Genomic DNA, 17,809 nt, shown 5'->3' on the forward strand with positions numbered 1-17,809 from the left:
GTTTTAACTGTGTCAGAGCCCAGTGCCTCTTACGATGCGTTCATCCCCATGGAAAATTCAGTGTTGGCCACAATCCTGAATTCTCTGATGTAATACTTTAGTTTTGTTAGCATTCTATTGGCACTGGCCACCCGCAGTTTAACTTGGTAGGAGAGCATCACCACAGGACACACACATCATCAGGTCTGCCCACATCTTAACCTGCTTTGACACTAATTACAAACAGCTAGATGAGAGCGGCTACGTATGTGTATCTCTGAGTGCACGCGTGTGTAGATTATATAAATGCATGTTTTGTGCACACCACATCGTGAAGTAAATGTGTGTGTGTGTGTGTGTGTGTGTGTGTGTGTGTGGACACACTCAGGGCTTTCACTACACTCTCCTTTGTAGCAGCTGTAGGTTGAGCCACATGTTTATCAAGCCAGGGAGAAATCAGTAGGCCTGCGAGGGTTCAAAAGCCATCAGATCAGTGAGTAACACGTCCCCCCCCAGAGATGGGAGGATGGGAACAGAGGGGGTGTCTTATTTTCGAGGCAACCACAGCTGTTTAGCTGGTGAATCACATAACAACAAAGCAATATGTTCTCAATGCAGACAAAGACGAGAGCCTCTGGTTGCACGAGAACCTGTGTGTGTGGCACAACCTTCCGTGCCATGAGTTGTGACCAGGGCTAACAGCATATGATTTGTGCCAGCTGTGTGCAAGTGTGTACATACATTTGAGTATGTGTGCACACACAGACACGTGCAAGTGCGTGTGTGTGTGTGTGTGTGCTTTGTATGTGCTTTACTGTGTATGCACTGCATTGTACAGAGTGTCCATTTAAGATTTCACTCTAAATTTGGCACCGATTGCTCCTATACCTTGCGAGATACTGTAACTCCCAGACTCCCAGACCCACTTCTACAAGATACTGTAAGTCCCAGACTCCCAGACCCACTTCTACACGGCTTGGCTCCAAGGAGCCACGCCGTAACAATTTATCCTTTTGGGTCTCAAGAAAGACTCGTGTTGTGCATCAGTGGTGTCTTTTACAGTGAGTTGACTGAAACCACCACCACACCAGAACGTAAGCTGGAAAGTTCATCAGTCATCTTCTGGTTTATGGTTCTGAGACACAAGGATCTTTTCCAGATGTTTGGACCTCTGTGGGTGCAGCCTCTTAACCATGAAGGTGTGAACAGAGCAGAGGATCTCTCCTCATGGTTGACTGGGGTGATGAAGTGTTCTGACTCATGTTGTCATTCCCTCTCTCCCGCGGCGGAGAGGGATCATTGCAACTATGTCCAAACTGCAATAAAGATGGTGTTGCATCTATTGGTCCAAGTCGGTGTGTGTCGTTCGCTTTAAATAACTACTGACATTGTCTACAAGTGGTGTCCTCCCTGACCACACGCTTCGCTTCTCAATGGAATAGAAGGCAGACAACCACTGCAGAATGTTGGCTGTGCAACTCCAATTGATTCCATACGCAACTCGTCAAACGCACACACGTCGCACGCACACGCACACACAGTGAGTGAGAAGTGAGACAAAAATGTATCCGTATTTTCTTGCTGAATATGCAGTTGTGATACGAGCAGTCACTGAACAAGTGAGCGCTGCATATTCAAAATACTTGCTCTCCAACTTCTCTAAGAGCATTTGACACACAGTCAAAATAAATTGATTTTAAATAACACACTATTGCCTCAGTTTGCCAATTTAAAGTAAAAAACATTCCATATTCATTGTTTAGAAGGCCATCTGGTACACCTTTACTTCTGAGGAAAGAAAAGCTGCCACTTGTAATTTGCAAAATGCAGGGTAACATTGCAGGATAACAAACATACATAATATACTGTAGCCAAACACAACGCACTATATATAATTCAGTAGAGTGGTAGATCCCTTGATCTTAGCATCATATTACTTTGTTTGTTTATAAAGTGCTACTTGCTAAACTCCCTTTGAATTCTGTCCATTATAATCTCAAGTCACTGTACCAGATTACAGGATGGTGTTATGTTGGAGGTGCCTTCATCTGTATTGAACAACATGTCAGGACAGTTTGAAGCTGGATTGCTTTGTCCGCTTTGATGCTTTTACGAATTCAGTGGTACATTTGACGCTGGAAGAAACCAAATCCACCTGCCTGGAGTGCAAATTGTCATGTTGTCACTGAAGTGAAATGGATGTATTTTAGCAATTGAGTTATTTTCCCCGAGTTATAAATTCTGTATATGTCATGTAATTCATTGTTTTGGGAAATTGTTTTGCTGGAAACGTTCCATTTTGTACGCAGGGTTCCACTGCAAAAGAGAAAGGTCTCAATGGTCTTAATGGACATCACAGAAATAAAGGTTTCAATTAGATAATCAATATAGTCATCATACTGTATTGTTTTAAAACTTTCATTATCCAGCGTCATTACTGTGGCCTTTATTTTCCTTCACTTTAATATTTTATATCAGTCTCTCTCCACACTGTTGAGGTAAGTTCTGCATATATACAAGAAATAGCAGATAGTGAGTGAAATTGCTATGTTGATACAGGTAGTTTTAAGTGACAAAAAAACAACATTGAACTACGTATACAGCCACAGCCACGGTAATGTGCCAGTTTTCTCCTTCAATTACAGTAGGTGTTCTCAATCAATACATCGATTTCATCAAAGTGCATTTAATCTCTGTATTGTACGGGAAGAAAAATCACTTGGGAAACTTCACGAGCATATTATTTAGGTTCACAAAGTGGTAACTTTGTGAACCATTGACCAGGGTTAACGTGGGGGAGTTCCAGGGGGGAGTCCCCAGCTAAATTGGTCACAATTTGGGGGTCCTTCACTTGAAAACCATAGATTTTAGACAGCAATCAGAGCGGTTTCTAGTTCAAGTTCAGGTCAACAGTTCTGTTCCATGATTTATACTCCAGGCGTCCACAGGCCAAGTAAACCAACATCATCAACATCAGCATTCTAAAAAGGGCCTTTCAGCAGTTAGAGGCAAATTTACCCAGAGTGCTCCTCTTTATGAGCGGGTGGTCTTTAGTGGAATGGCTTCCTGTTTCACACTTCTGCCTAAAACAACAGAACTGGACTGGTAGAGTCAACACACAGCCGCACATGCGCGCGCACGCACGCACGCACACACGCACACGCACACGCACACACACACACACACACACACACACACACACACACACACACACACACACACACACACACACACACACACACACACACACACAATGACAGGCCAAGCCACAACTCACTTGGGCATGTACTGTACCCTTCAAAGTTCTCATTGGTTTGGTAAACCAACCACTCCTGGAATTCAGAATACACTAATTCCGGTATCTGTTTTGACCACATGAACTCTGGCTAGATCCCTATTTTGGTTAATGTCATTATAGGTGAACAATTATGAGTGTGTAGATCGGTGATGTTCGTTATTCGACGCACAGCAAAGTATAGGGCTTAAGTGGTTAACTTGTAGAGGACCTTGTGATTTGGAATAACATCTTGTTCGCCAAACCGACACCCAGGAAAACACCGCAAATTCCTGTAACTAATGAATTCATGTAAGCATGAACATTGCCTGATGAGAGATTTGGAGTAATCTAGACATTTTAAATGGTTAATAATAAAACATGTTCCCCTTGATGATGTGGAGGTTGAGACCCCATGTATGCGCCAGAATGTACTTCATCACTAATAAATGTCAAATATCAAATCCCAACAGAGGCTATTATTCACTATTTGACTGTGATGTGTAAGGTCAGTTCAGATGCTACAGCCTATGAATACAGTATGAATCCTGCCATTTGACGCTTATGGCATTCGGTTATACATACAGCAGAGTAATTATTAACCATAATGAACCCTAGGCATCGCTAATCAGGATGAAAATTGCAGATGATCTACAAGCTCACAACACCGCATTGCGTTGCAACACGTACTGTATGCAGTACTGTATAGTAGATCGGCTATTTTCAGTGAGGACATTTGTTGTAGAGAGGGGAAAAGTATAGACCCCTGGATGACCCCGGTCAATTATAGGGTTTAAGTGGTTTCAAAGCATTAGTGAACTTTGGTAGAAATTGCCAAATTGGGTCGTATAGCTGTCTGAGCATGATACACAAGTGATACATAAGTCCCACAAAAGGAAAAAAGTTTAATCTTTTACTGTTGTTTTTGTGCTCTGTGAGTGAGAAAACCGGCAGTATAGCGATTCCATTGACTCTCGAAACAGATCTCAATATTTACACTTAGGGCCATTTCTTGAGCCACCCCTTACCCCTTATCTCTAAACGTATTCTAGAACCCAAGGTTCGAATGAAGTTTAACATCGCGTTGAAGACGCACGTGTTGAAGACGTGGGAATTGGCAAATAGAGCTGTCTTTCACACGGACAGATGACTTAGGTCAACATTCCAATTCACAGCATGCACAACTGACATCGTCATCAGAGCAGAACAGGTACAGAAGATACCTCTCGGGGGTTAAACGACACAGAACATACTAGATTAGAATATCTACATTTTTCTCTCTCGCGGACATGTTAGCAAGGAAGGAACTACCGTATTGGAGGGCAGATGATTGGTTGGAGAACGGAACCAAACTGATGACGTGTGCATCAAACATGCTATATTTTCTTTTTCAGCACTGGCTTTATGCTGACGGCAACCTTGAGGGATTAGGAACGACGACAGGACTGCCTCTGCTCTGTCTAGTCTACAGTATATGGACAGTCTCAGCAGTGATATCAATAAAGAAGACAACAAACTACTGTGTGTCTGATAGCTGCGCCTTTCTGCTGCAACACACACACACACACACACACACACACACACACACGTGCGTGCGTACACAGTAAAGTGACGATTTTTCAATATCTCCCCTGCAGCTAAATTGGATTTTTTTTCCTGTTTTGTTTCTTCAACATTCAGCAGCCAAGCTCAGCCTGGGAGTGGTATTCTGTTGTTTATCAGCAATCATTATCTTCTTCTGTTTGGGGACTTGGCAAGAAAACCAAACAAAAAAACAAAGACGAATCAAATCAGGTGACATGAAAGTGGGGGTCATAAATCTCTCTCCTCTCTTGTTGTCACAGAGCAATCTGTACTTGTCATCTTGTGTTACAGGTCCCAAACGAAATAGCCTGCTTTCCCTCTCTCCTGTCGCACAAGATTGGATGTTGATGACACTCGAGTTCTGTAGGCTCACCACTCTCCGTTCCATAACGTAGTACCCACACCCAGCCACCCCACCACCCCTGTCATCCATTAGCAACGAAGAGCAGTCACGGCTACTGTACTGAGTGTACTCCCACTCTCAGACAGGTGAAAAGGCCCGATTGTTTCTGTCAAATGGTCCTCCTCTGGAGTAGCATTAGTGCGGCAGACAGTCTGGTCTCTGTAATGTATGAAGACATTTAAACTAAGCATTACCTTTTCCTACGGTGGTGAAAATCCATCAGACATTGTCAACAGCTCTGGGAATAGTACAGTATGTTGAAAGGAACTGCCCATTATCAAGTTATGCAAGTGTATTTCTGGGGGAGAATGTGCTTCAGTACTCAGACTTTTCAGCTGACTCTGAGCTAAAGTGCATGGCTCTTGGCTCCTCAGAATAGGAGTGGGACTGTTTTTTCACTATGGTTTAATCTGTGTGTTCATCTGGTTTCAACTAAACACACAGGGGCACATTTGCGTGGGCAAACGTTAGGGATATTATGTTTTACAGCACCTTTTCTAGCTGCAAATGTGTAAAAAAAAAAGAAAGAAGGAAACTTGCCGTGACACCATTCTTCTTCTTCAACGTAGCAGGACAACTGACTGACTCACTTCTCAACTGTATTCATTGTGAGACCATGAGGAAAACAGCTTGAGTCATGTATTAAGAAACCACTGCAACCTACAGAACAGTAAAGTCTCTCTCTCTCTCTCTCTCTCTCATTTTAAACAATAGATTAAACTAGCTTTAATCATGTTTAAAGCAAGGCAAGGTATAGCCGCTCTACAGTCCATTTCACTATACAATAGGGTGCATCAAAATTCAATGCAAAATATTTAACGACCAAATATCAATCTGTTCCTTTGCTAAAAGATGCCACTTCATGTTGTAAGAACATGTGCAAAATATCTTTTCAATATATGGTGATTTACAGGTCCAACGCAGCATGTCAAATTTGGGTAAAAGTGCACTTTTCGGTGTTTTTTTAACATTAAATGCAAAATATTTAACGACCAAATACCAATCTGTTCTTTTGGAATTTTGTTACAATGGCTATAAAAATGATCTTTGCAAAGTTTGGGGAAAATTCATTCAGATTTACTGGTCCAACACAGCATGTCAAATTTGAGTAAAAGTGCCATTTTCGGTACTTTTTGGACTCCCATTTTCTATTATCATAACATGTCCATTTATCAAAATTACAACAAATAGTTTTTGAGATGTTATTGGAAAGAGAAAAATGTGTTTATTTAACAATAAACATTACATTGTCATTTAAATCATCACTGAAAAATGGACTCTTAGTCCTTCACTGTGTTCATGTTCAGCTTGCGCTTGCAGCGAAGATTGGGCTGCTTACAGCGATCATGCTCAACTGCTTGCAGCACATTCTGCAGATGTTGCTCACTCTTCGCTGCTGCCACAAAGTCTGTTTGACCCCACGCTCAGCGCAGTCATTGACGACGTTGATAGCACGCACATTCATCACACCTGCCTGGAATGATGCACTGGTAGCCCAATCCTCTACATTGAGTGACATACATGCTGGATCGATCTGCAGCTGGTGCATACCAAACCACCTGGTGGTCAGTGAGAGGACTGGAAACTTTGGCTTGCTGAAACCAGTGCCAAAGCGCTGCTGTGGGGCTAGCATGGGAAGATCATCTGGCTTGTGATCCAAAATGGCATCCGAAAGTGCACGTCGCTCATCAGCTGGCACCTTGGTGCTGAAGAGTGCCAGGGGCAGCATCTCAGGAGTCAGGTACCAGAGGTGCCTCTGCAGTGCTTTCATGGCTGATGTTGCAATGCCCTCGTCAACAGACTTGTAAGCGTGCAGGTTGTGGTAGAGTGTGAGGTCATTCCATGCAGCATCTACGACTGTGTCACAGGTCAGCCACCATGTTGCATAGATGTGCCATCATAGATGTGCCACCATGTTGCACAGATGGAGGAGCGTTTTACAGTGGTGGTTGGAGATTCAGAGCAGCTGAAATTGCTTGGCGTGCCAGCATACACAAAGGGTAAAGACAAGGCGTGTGGAGAGATCATTGCCAGGCTGACTTGTAAGCTACTGCAGGAGTGGTGCTGTGACGACCAGATTGTCAACATGGCATTTGACACCACTGCATCAAACACAGGACATCCTGCATTGCCATCCAGCTCTCACTTGGTAGACCACTGCTCTGGTCCGGGTGCCGGCATCACATTGGTGAGGTGATCCTCAGCCACATTTTCACTGGCCTCAAGGTGGAGTGCTCACGCTCACCAGAGGTTACCTTGTTTAGGCGTCTGCAGGACAACTGGAACTTGCTGCCACACAATTGCAGTGACCCCTTGTCCCGCTACATTACTGCCAACGCCGAACAACCGTTCCTGGGCAGGTTACGTGCTGAACTCACTGCATGTGCTGCGGCAATGATATACAAGCGAGGCGACTACCGTGAGTTTGTGCAGCTGTGTCTTGTCTTTCTGGGTGCAGATGCAGCACGGACTCCAGCAAACTTCCAAAGACCGGGAGCGCTGCACAAGGCACGCTGGATGGCCAAGTTACTTTACACTCTCAAGTTGGCTTTGCTGGAGCAGCATATCGCCTTGCTTCCCCAGGGCACCATCACCACACGGCAGCAGGTGCCGAAGATTCGGGCGTTTGCCAACTCCATTACGCACATCTATGCAACATGGTGGCTGACCTGTGACACAGTCGTAGATTCTGCATGGAATGACCTCACACTCTACCACAACCTGCACGCTTACAAGTCTGTTGACGAGGGCATTGCAACATCAGCCATGAAAGCACTGCAGAGGCACCTCTGGTACCTGACTCCTGAGATGCTGCCCCTGGCACTCTTCAGCACCAAGGTGCCAGCTGATGAGCGACGTGCACTTTCGGATGCCATCTTGGATCATAAGCCAGATGATCTTCCCATGCTAGCCCCACAGCAGCGCTTTGGCACTGGTTTCAGCAAGCCAAAGTTTCCAGTCCTCTCACTGACCACCAGGTTGGCTGACCTTGCCAACCCAGACTGCTGGTTTGGTATGCACCAGCTGCAGATCGATCCAGCATTTATGTCACTCAATGTAGAGGATTGGGCTACCAGTGCATCATTCCAGGCAGGTGTGATGAATGTGCGTGCTATCAACGTCGTCAATTACTGCGCTGAGCGTGGGGTCAAACTCACAACAGACTTTGTGGCAGCAGCGAAGAGTGAGCAACATCTGCAGAATGGGCTGCAAGCAGTTGAGCATGATCGCTGTAAGCAGCCCAATCTTCGCTGCAAGCGCAAGCTGAACATGAACACAGTGAAGGACTAAGAGTAAATGTTTCAGTGATGATTTAAATGACAATGTAATGTTTATTGTTAAATGAACACATTTTTCTCTTTCCAATAACATCTTCTCAAAAAAAAATTGTTGTAATTTTGATAAATGGACATGTTATGATAATAGTCCAAAAAGTACCGGAAATGGCACTTTTACTCAAATTTGACATGCTGCGTTGGACCAGTAAATCTGAATGAATTTTCCCCAAACTTTGCAAAGATCATTTGTATAGCCATTGTAACAAAATTCCAAAAGAACAGATTGATATTTGGTCGTTAAATATTTTGCATTTAATTTTCAAAAAACACCGAAAATTACACTTTTACCCAAATTTGACATGCTGCGTTGGACCTGTAAATCACCATATATTGAAAAAATATTTTGCATATGTTCTTACAACATGAAGTGGCATCTTTTAGCAAAAGAACAGATCAGGAGGTTAAAATTGCATTTTTTGATGCACCCTACTATACAAGTCAGCACACCAATTAGTTTTGTTTCCCCAAAGCTTACAAAGGTAATACATTACATAGTGGGAAGGCTATAACTGCCTTTAAATGTCAGCAACACAATCCCCTTAATCAGACACTCCATCCCCTGTATTGTTCTGGCAGACAGAAAGATTACCACTTCTCTGACAAAGTGCATTTGATGAAGAACTGCACTGCAGCGGTATTGGCAAATCCATTTAGGAAATAGAATGAAAAAGGAAGAGAGAGAAAACGATTAAGTACACATTAGAGTGTTTTTTAAAAACCTGGAGATGAGGTCTGAAAATAGATGCATGAACCCATGAACCTGATGTTAATTAATCAAACAAACACCTATCGTACTCACAGCATGCTCTTGGCAATTTAACATGTATATAATTCGATGTGACCATTAGCATGATTAAAGTCATCAAACCTGACCTCTGGCCCAGCCAGGCAAAACAGAGATAAATTATAGACACACAACTTTTGCTTCTTGAGCTCAGGGATAGAAAAGCTATTATTGTTTGGCATTAAAAGCCGCAAGGGAGCTTTTAATAACGATTTTCCAGGTCGTCTAGGACAACAATTGCTCAATAGCAGATAGATACAGACTGAATCAACTTTAGTCCATCAATTACTCATCGGCATGCAGACCGTGCTCTGCAATTCAATGAAATTTGCATAATAGTCTTGCGTAAGGGGTTGTTCACAACCCTGTGCAAAGAAAAAGCCAGTGGTTACACTGCAAAATGTCATGTTCACACCAATTATTGCAATTTGTTTCCCTTGTACTGTCCTGGACTTGCATAGCATGTACAAAAACGGGACACAAAGGGGGGGCTCCATGGACCTGTCCGTATGCCTCCCAGTCCCAATACACAAGGCGTGTGGTGGTTATATTTATTCCCGTTAATTACGGTATATGGGGGCGTGTGGGTAGATGAGTGGGTAGTACTGTGTACAGTACACCGACCACGTAATCGCAACATCCCAGGTTAAATTCAGGAGGGACACTTGGCTTGTATGTCCTTCCTCTTTCCGACCTAGAACAAACATGAGAAAGCTCTCATTCTACTGCAGTGCTCTACCACCAAAATGTGGAATGCCCCGACATTAAAGGATGTGAATCACTGCTTTCTTTATAAATTGGCCTGAAAAAACATCTATCAGGAGAACACAAGGGAAGGTCAATGTAAACATTGAAAGGAGGTGTCACTCACAGGCGCTCATTTTCTCATTTGTACATACTGTAATAGTATTTTGTATTTGTTGACGACATGTATTATCTTGTAAATTGAAATTTAATATAATGGACCGCAATGAAACAAGTCCCCATGACTTTTTTTAAATTATCCTTTTAGCCTTAATGTCTACACATTTATTTGTTTTGTGCCCTTTTATTTATTTTTTATTGTTTTTAAGAAACCCCTCAACAGACCCCTGGGTTCACACAGACATTACAGGGAAAGGAAGAGAAAACCTGCCGTTTACACTTCTGACTAATAAAGTATTCAATAAATCAAACAAACCTCAGTTACCTGTCTACTACAACCCTGCTCCAAGACCTGCCCATGTATAGAGTCACCGTAGTCACGCTCTACTACTACTACTGTTAGGATGCAGCCAGTGATATTCAGAGTCGAAACGCGATAAGGCATGTTTAACCCCTGAGTTTACCCAAGGGAAGACAACACCCAGAAAAACATCCAGAGGAGCCATTGAAGACATTTCGAAGAAATGACACAAGATCTGCTGTGACCCAAAGACCAGGTCAAAGAAGACCACTCTTTAGATGCACCTTTCACCTCTGCACTCTGGACAAAAACCAGGAGGTCTAAATGCTGTTTTATGCATGTACATAATGTTGACAGACAAAGATATGAGTACGCTATTAATGTCGGTTAACACTGTTGACTTGTCTTTCCTTGTCATTCCTCCAATCTCCTTAGTTCTACTTCATCTTCACATCACAAGTTTAAAGGTGGGAAACAGTGTGAAAGAATAATTATCTGTACAACCAACTAATGTTTTCCAGTTTCAAGAAAAGAGTCATAATGGTAACACATAGATAAATAAGAAAAAGCTAAGTTATGTAATGAGACACAATGTCAGATAATACAGTGTCAAATAAAACGATGCAGAATATGCACCTTGTACAAGTAGAGACAACATATAAATAGCAGTATAGTACTAGATACAGAGTCACAGTAGGTGCCCCTATTTTGGTCATCATGTGAAAACCTACAACTCCAAACTTTCAACATAAAAGCTAAAATAGCACCTATACAAGCTCACACTTGTAGATGGGCTATTTGCCTGTCTGCCACTGTCTGGCTATTTTAGCTATTTGTCATTATTATTATGACAAAGTATATATGGCTTAACTGGTTAATGGTGTTGAACAAGTCCCTATGGTGATGAAATAGGCTAAACATATGAACACTGCACACACACACACACACACACACACACACACACACACACACACACACACACACACACACACACACACACACCTACAGGCTAATGACAAACAACGGGGTGTGAGGTGAGATTACCTTCTGTAATCTTTTTTAGTCTGGGATTTGCTACCACTCAATAGTGTACACTGTGCATCCAATCCCAAAGTCAACATTTGCTCAAAGGTAGTCTGGTAGCTGGGTTGCACCACAGCACTGCTAAATCCCCATTAACCTGCTGTGCTTGGAGGTGCTTTTCCCAGTCCTAGTATTAACCAGTTAATATAAACATCAGTCGACATACCATTGATATTTTCACAGATAACGTTGATATTTGGACTAATAATGTTGAATGATAAACAACTTTATCATTCAAATTAATAACGTTCCCATTTTGCTCAATGAATATAAATTATCGTTTTGAATATCAACAACATTATCAGCAGTTCAATAGAGTTGTGCCACTACGGTTATGGATAGATTCCCACTGAGCTCCAGCTCATGCTGAGGAAAATGTGCATACTGTAAAAAGCTCTGGATGAAATCATTCACAAATAGCATTGCAATTCCAGGGAAAAGTAGAAGGTGAATCTTTCTTTTTTTAAAGTGCTGGAAGATGCAGTAGCGTTATTTTAACTAATTATGGGTCATTCTAAGTCTTTATAGAAGACATCAACTCACTAATTACAAAAACTGTTAAATCAACATCCATCGCCATTGAGAGGCCCTGGCCTGTCGGGCAATTCCTTGGATCTCTTTGCTGACTGAGGAGACACTTATCAATGGCCTGTGTGACTGTACTGTTTTTGAGCTTTTAGTGTATGAAACCCAATTTTTGTCCCAACACAAACATTAAATGACATTGACAATGAATGGACAATTTTGAGTGTTTGTGTAAACACAAACATTGCATAACACAAACATTGATGACGAATGTGAGGATGCAAATTGTGATTGGCCGGAATGGGATAATCGATGTATGATGATGTACGATAAGAGCGCTCCTCACTTCACACGGGTGTGATTTTTCTCTTACCTCAGGTGTTTTGTGTCGTTGCTTGGGTTCCTGCTCTGCACCAGTTGCTATCTTCGATGGAGTGCTCTTCCCCTCTTCAGTTATTCTTAAATCACCCTTAATCAACAGGTCAAAAATAACAAAAGCTGCATTCATTTGACCTCATATTCAATTCAATGTAACTCGAGTCATTATTGTCAACAGCAAAGAAAAACAGGTACATACACGGACATTGCTGGTTGTAGGAGTGGTTGCACCATAATGGCACACAATACAAATATGTATTAAAATACTGTACTGACATCTCTGTTCCGATGATTCGAAGAGGAATACCGTGTGTAGGTAAAGCCAGTAAAGCCATTATGATAACCTTTTTTTGAAACGCAGACATATTATAATTAATAATATAATAATATAATATAATAATATAATAATATAATATAATTTGTACTTTTTGTAGCCAAAATTCCTCACCACAACATGAAAGGTGGGAACATACCCATCACAGACTTACACTTGTCATTGGGAGCTTAAGCAAGATTCTGTATAATGATTAATTAAATGGCACCTAAGCTTTTTAATTGTTGCTACTTTTTTTAATTGTTACTTTTCTACATTTTAGCCAATTATTTCAACCTCCACCGGCAATGTCAACCTAGCTTTAATCTCATATATATAATTATTGTTTATAATAAGATTCAAGATTCAAGACATTATTGGCAGTCAGATCATGGCACATAGTCTTCTACATTCATTGCGAAAAACTTAGGTTTTGGGGATGCTCCATGGGGGAGTTCTAAATTGACCCAGACTTACAAGCCTGTAACTCTGACAGTGAATCAGTGTACACAAGGAACCTAAGTGGGTCCATTTTGGTTATACATTTGTATACTGTCAGATACAGAGTTAAGGGTGTCCTTGAAATGTAATTATGTAAAAGTTTGAGAAGCACTCTACATAACCAAAGTTGTTGAACAACAACAACAAACAAGTGAAATGCAGCAACCCAAAGGGTACAAGACTTCACACATCTCATCATCAATCAACCCTGCTCTCTCACCTTGTAGTACCCCGTGACTTGCTCTGCAATGCTGCTGATGTTCAGCATGTACTGGTGCAGTTTCTGCTGGTACTTGAGGGCAGAGAGCTGCGCCTCGCTCTGGAGAGCTGACACCTGGGCCAGGAGCGCCTGCTCCCTCCTGCCCCACCTGAGCCTCGCCATCCGGGCTTCATGCTCCACAGCTGCGCTCCTCTCTTCGAGCGCGTCGCTGAGCAAACGAAGTGCGTCCACGCAGCTGTGCTTTATTCCTCCCTGGGCGATGTCGTCGTCCCGGCCGGGCAGCAAAAGTCCGCAGCCTTTTTGACAAATGCGCACCGCCAGCGCCACGTCTCGCTTGTTGTTATTGTCCATCTCTTTTTCTTCTGCGTTCAAAACATGGCACACGTGTGTTGTCTCCTGGTCCCCGCAAGGATCCGGGCAATCGGCGCACATGTTTGGGCGTGGGCGAGTCTGCCAACTCCTTCTGATGTAGCGCCGCCGCCTACAATAACTTGAGGCAAAGTAATTTTTAAATCCGATCAGGTGTAATTTGTAAGTAAATACTGTCTGTCTGTAGGGCAATTTATAACCTCGAACGCGACACTGTTATAGGTCTGCACAGCAACACAGGCTAGCCCAGGTTGTCCCGTGGTCGTGGACCTCAGACAGACACCAAATGAATGATGTTTCACAAGGGAGTGCTGGCCAGCAAACTTCTACAATACTTCACTTAACTTTTGCTGCTATAGGTAGGAAATAGAACTACAACTACTAAACCTACGTGTGAACAGGGTTGAATTATCACCCGTACAAATGATTTAATATTTTAGACATTTAATTACATACAAGATATAAAACCGAATAAGCTCCTAATTGTTATAAAATAAATACATTGGGTAGTATAGTTTGCAGTAGCCTATACTGGGTGATGTTCCATAATCACCAGTAGAGGTCGCCTACGTCCTCACTTATTGATAGTAGCAAACAAACTAAGGGGCTGTGTGAGTGTAGTGATTTACCTATAGCCTATAGTACTCTCTCGTGTACGTGTTGATTCATTCGTTACAAGTTGATCTGTAGCTTAGTGTGTGCCACTGCCAGGTCAGCGTAACTTCTCCAGTGATGAAAAATCTGAGCAAGTGGTCTTTGGGGAACTGTCCTTCAATGGATCGCTATAGTTAAGCTCTGAAATACAATACCTTCACGGAGACTTTCGTTTAGTAAGCCTTCCTCCATGCTGGCCTTACTGCCTGACAGCATGAAGTACTGCAGGCACCTCGGAGACAGCATCACATTTCAGGTCTCTAAGTCAGTTAGTCTGACTCCCCTGTGGTTTTTACATTGAGTTACATCACTCTAAACTGTTGTGTGTTGTCTGAGCTGTCAAAGAGTACGTGGGCCAGGTGCAGATTTATTAAGAAAATACCACGATCTTAGCTGGTATTATGTCCCACCTGTCTGTGAAAACATATGGCCACGGAGATTATAGGAAATGTTATTCTTCCTGAACCTTTTACTGTGACTTAATTAACACAGTCTTAAAGGACCACTTTTCAACTGTGGGCAGTTCAGAAACCGTCTTCCAGTGACATCATCGATGGGGAATACAACAAGCTAATAGGAAGCTAACTAGTCCTCAAAAGTTGCAATGCGAAAATGGAAGCCATCGTTCTCACAATAATGAAAATCTAAACATTTTTGTAAAAAATATATTGTTTAAAAAACAATCTGCCTAATGATGATGTCTCTGGAAGACGGTTTCTGAACTGCCCACAGCCCTCCTATGAGACAGACTGAGTAGAAAATGTTATCATGATTATTAGTGAGGACCTGTTATATGAATATAGGTTGAAAAGTGGTGAAGTGGTCCTTTAACTTAGACTCTATACCTATGTTAGGTTACAGCTAATCAGCTAATGAATATATATAGGCCTATACTTAAATGGTAGCCTACTGTCTGCAAGTAAAATCCAGGTAATTTCGTGTCAACTATGTCTCACAGCCTAAGTGTCCTGACTTGAACACTACTGTCTGTAAACTCGACAGCTGGCTGGGAAAGTGCAGTATCAATGTTACACATAAGTCACCTGAGACCCAGGCCTATGAAGGCCATATATGCTATGGCTCTCCCTTGTTTCTCCCTTGATTTGTTCCCTGTGTGACTTCATTTCAGCTAACACTGACAGCCAATGAGCCCTTTGATCGAAATGTAGCTGAAATCTGAATCTAAATGTGATGGTGTTATCGGACTAAAATCTCACTGACATGGGACATATATCGATCTTCTTGTCATCTGTGGCCTGTGGGGGCACAAGATAGGAGGAAAAACTATAGTTTCAGGATAAAAAATATATATAGATGACCGTTCTTATCTGTAGCTGGAAAACAGATTAAAGTGAGAGAGCGGTTTTTTCACAGGGGCTGGAGATGATTAAGATTAAGTTGCATCATGGCTTCCCAAAATAATCCATTATTTGAGTGGCCTTGAAGACTGCAATGTTGTGTTCAGTGTTCATAAATCATAAATGGTGCACTATATCGGCCATTTGATACCTACTGTAGGAGTAGTAGGAGCTCAGCTGAAACCAGGCTATGAATATTTTAGGACTATGGGCTTTCAAAATCTGAAGTTACGTTTCTGTTGAAGATGTTTGAATCGAGGCTGTGTTCATCAAAGAAAGTAATTCAATGTTACTATGATGACGTCTATTTTTAAAGGGTGATTGCTAGTAAAGAGGGTGTTGCTAGCCGGAACAACCAGAACACTCCATGGTTCTGATCCATATGACAATGATCTATAATGTCAAAGAGTCCTTTATAGCGAGATGCTGAACCCCACAATACCGTAATACAATACCATTATCCCTAAGCAAGCAGCACTGGGCAGGAGCTAAAAATGGCAAAATACAAAGTAGCCTACTGCATCATGCGGCGAGTTTTCCATAATGTGAAAATCTATTTAAATCCAAGATGGGGAAACCTCCCATCAGCAATTCTTGAGCCAGACACCTCAGACCCCCAGCAGTCTAAACTCCACTGGAAAAGTGCTCTGAATTCGATAGCCCATTTTTAGAGCAGTTGACCACATCTATTTCTGGCACATTAACTGCTTTGCAAAAAAATTATGACAGTGTAAGTGAGTGTTTGAAACAGTCTGCGGCCCAACAGGGGTGGAGTCTGATGAAGATGCCTCCGCCATTGAAACGTTAGTCCTGATATAGCACTTAAATAAAAATATCCAGTTCTTTCATTCTGGTGGATGCATTGTATGAGATGAGACTATTAGTTTTGAGTTGCCCTGAATGTATGGACTTGTTAAACAATTGCAATGTCAACCTTGTGACTGATACCTGGACTCTCACTCTGGCTCCAAGAGTCATATTTAAGTCTCAATGATAGTGAAATTAAAATCTCCATCCAGGTTTCTTCATAATGTGTCCACGAGACTTGCTTGATTGCTTCTAAACTAAAGTTCATTCAGGTGTACCATAAAAATGGATCTCTTATAGGCCTACTCATTCCTGAAAACCCACACACACACACACACACACACACACACACACACACACACACACACACACACACACACACACACACACGCATGCACGCACGCACACATCACATCACATCATTTACTAAGTCACAATGAACTCAAAATACTTGCCTGGAATATCGTACGGCATACTATGGCACGCCGTTTTTCATCATTTTTGAGGATTTGAAAAAAATGAAAAAATGAAATGGAAATTGCGGAAATGGAAATTGCGGAAATTGCGGAAATGGAGTGAAATGAAATGAAATGGAAATGGAAAAATGAAAAAAACGATGGGTTATAGCCCATGTTTTTTGAAAATCATTTTTTCAAGTTTACATGGAAAGAAGGACAATAGACCGGCTCAATAGTTAACTACACTTTTATTGTTCCTTTTAAGTCCAGCCAATGAGAGTCCAGTTTCATCCCTCTCAACATGTGCTGTTCATTTTCAGTGAACCACTGAACATCTGCAAACAGCCAAACAGCAGTGATGTGATGTCGTCAACACCCCGACCATCATAATGCATGAGACTGTCACTGTAGGACTATTTCTGAGCTTGGATGAGTGACTTCCCTTTAGCCAGTCTATATGGGTTTCCAAAATCTCCTTGCTTGTGTATCATTAAGTGATAATCTAACATTGTCTCAGTATCTGCCATAAAGGGATGTCACTCAGGAATGTAATGTATAGTTCAAAAGGAAGCTGAGAGGCTGGTATGAGTCGATTGCAAAATATGGAGCGTTTACA

The 17,809-nt window shown here is 42.0% G+C and overlaps 1 protein-coding gene across 1 annotated transcript in view; it reads right to left on the minus strand.

Annotated features, from left to right (window-relative positions):
- LOC308314724 (PDZ domain-containing RING finger protein 4) overlaps positions 1-13,887 on the minus strand; it is a 156,436-nt gene extending 142,549 nt beyond the window's left edge. Inside the window, exons 1-2 of the mRNA XM_080762384.1 lie at positions 13,548-13,887; positions 12,509-12,604 (exon numbers count right to left, since the gene is read on the minus strand). Coding sequence (XP_080618510.1) covers positions 12,509-12,604; positions 13,548-13,709 — 258 coding nt within the window. The 5' untranslated portion in view covers positions 13,710-13,887. The remainder of the gene's footprint in view (positions 1-12,508; positions 12,605-13,547) is intronic.
- Positions 13,888-17,809: the final 3,922 nt, after the last annotated feature.

The sequence above is a fragment of the Protomyctophum bolini genome (genome assembly GCF_963924005.1).
Source record: "Protomyctophum bolini genome assembly, chromosome: 4".
Lineage (NCBI taxonomy): Eukaryota > Metazoa > Chordata > Actinopteri > Myctophiformes > Myctophidae > Protomyctophum > Protomyctophum bolini.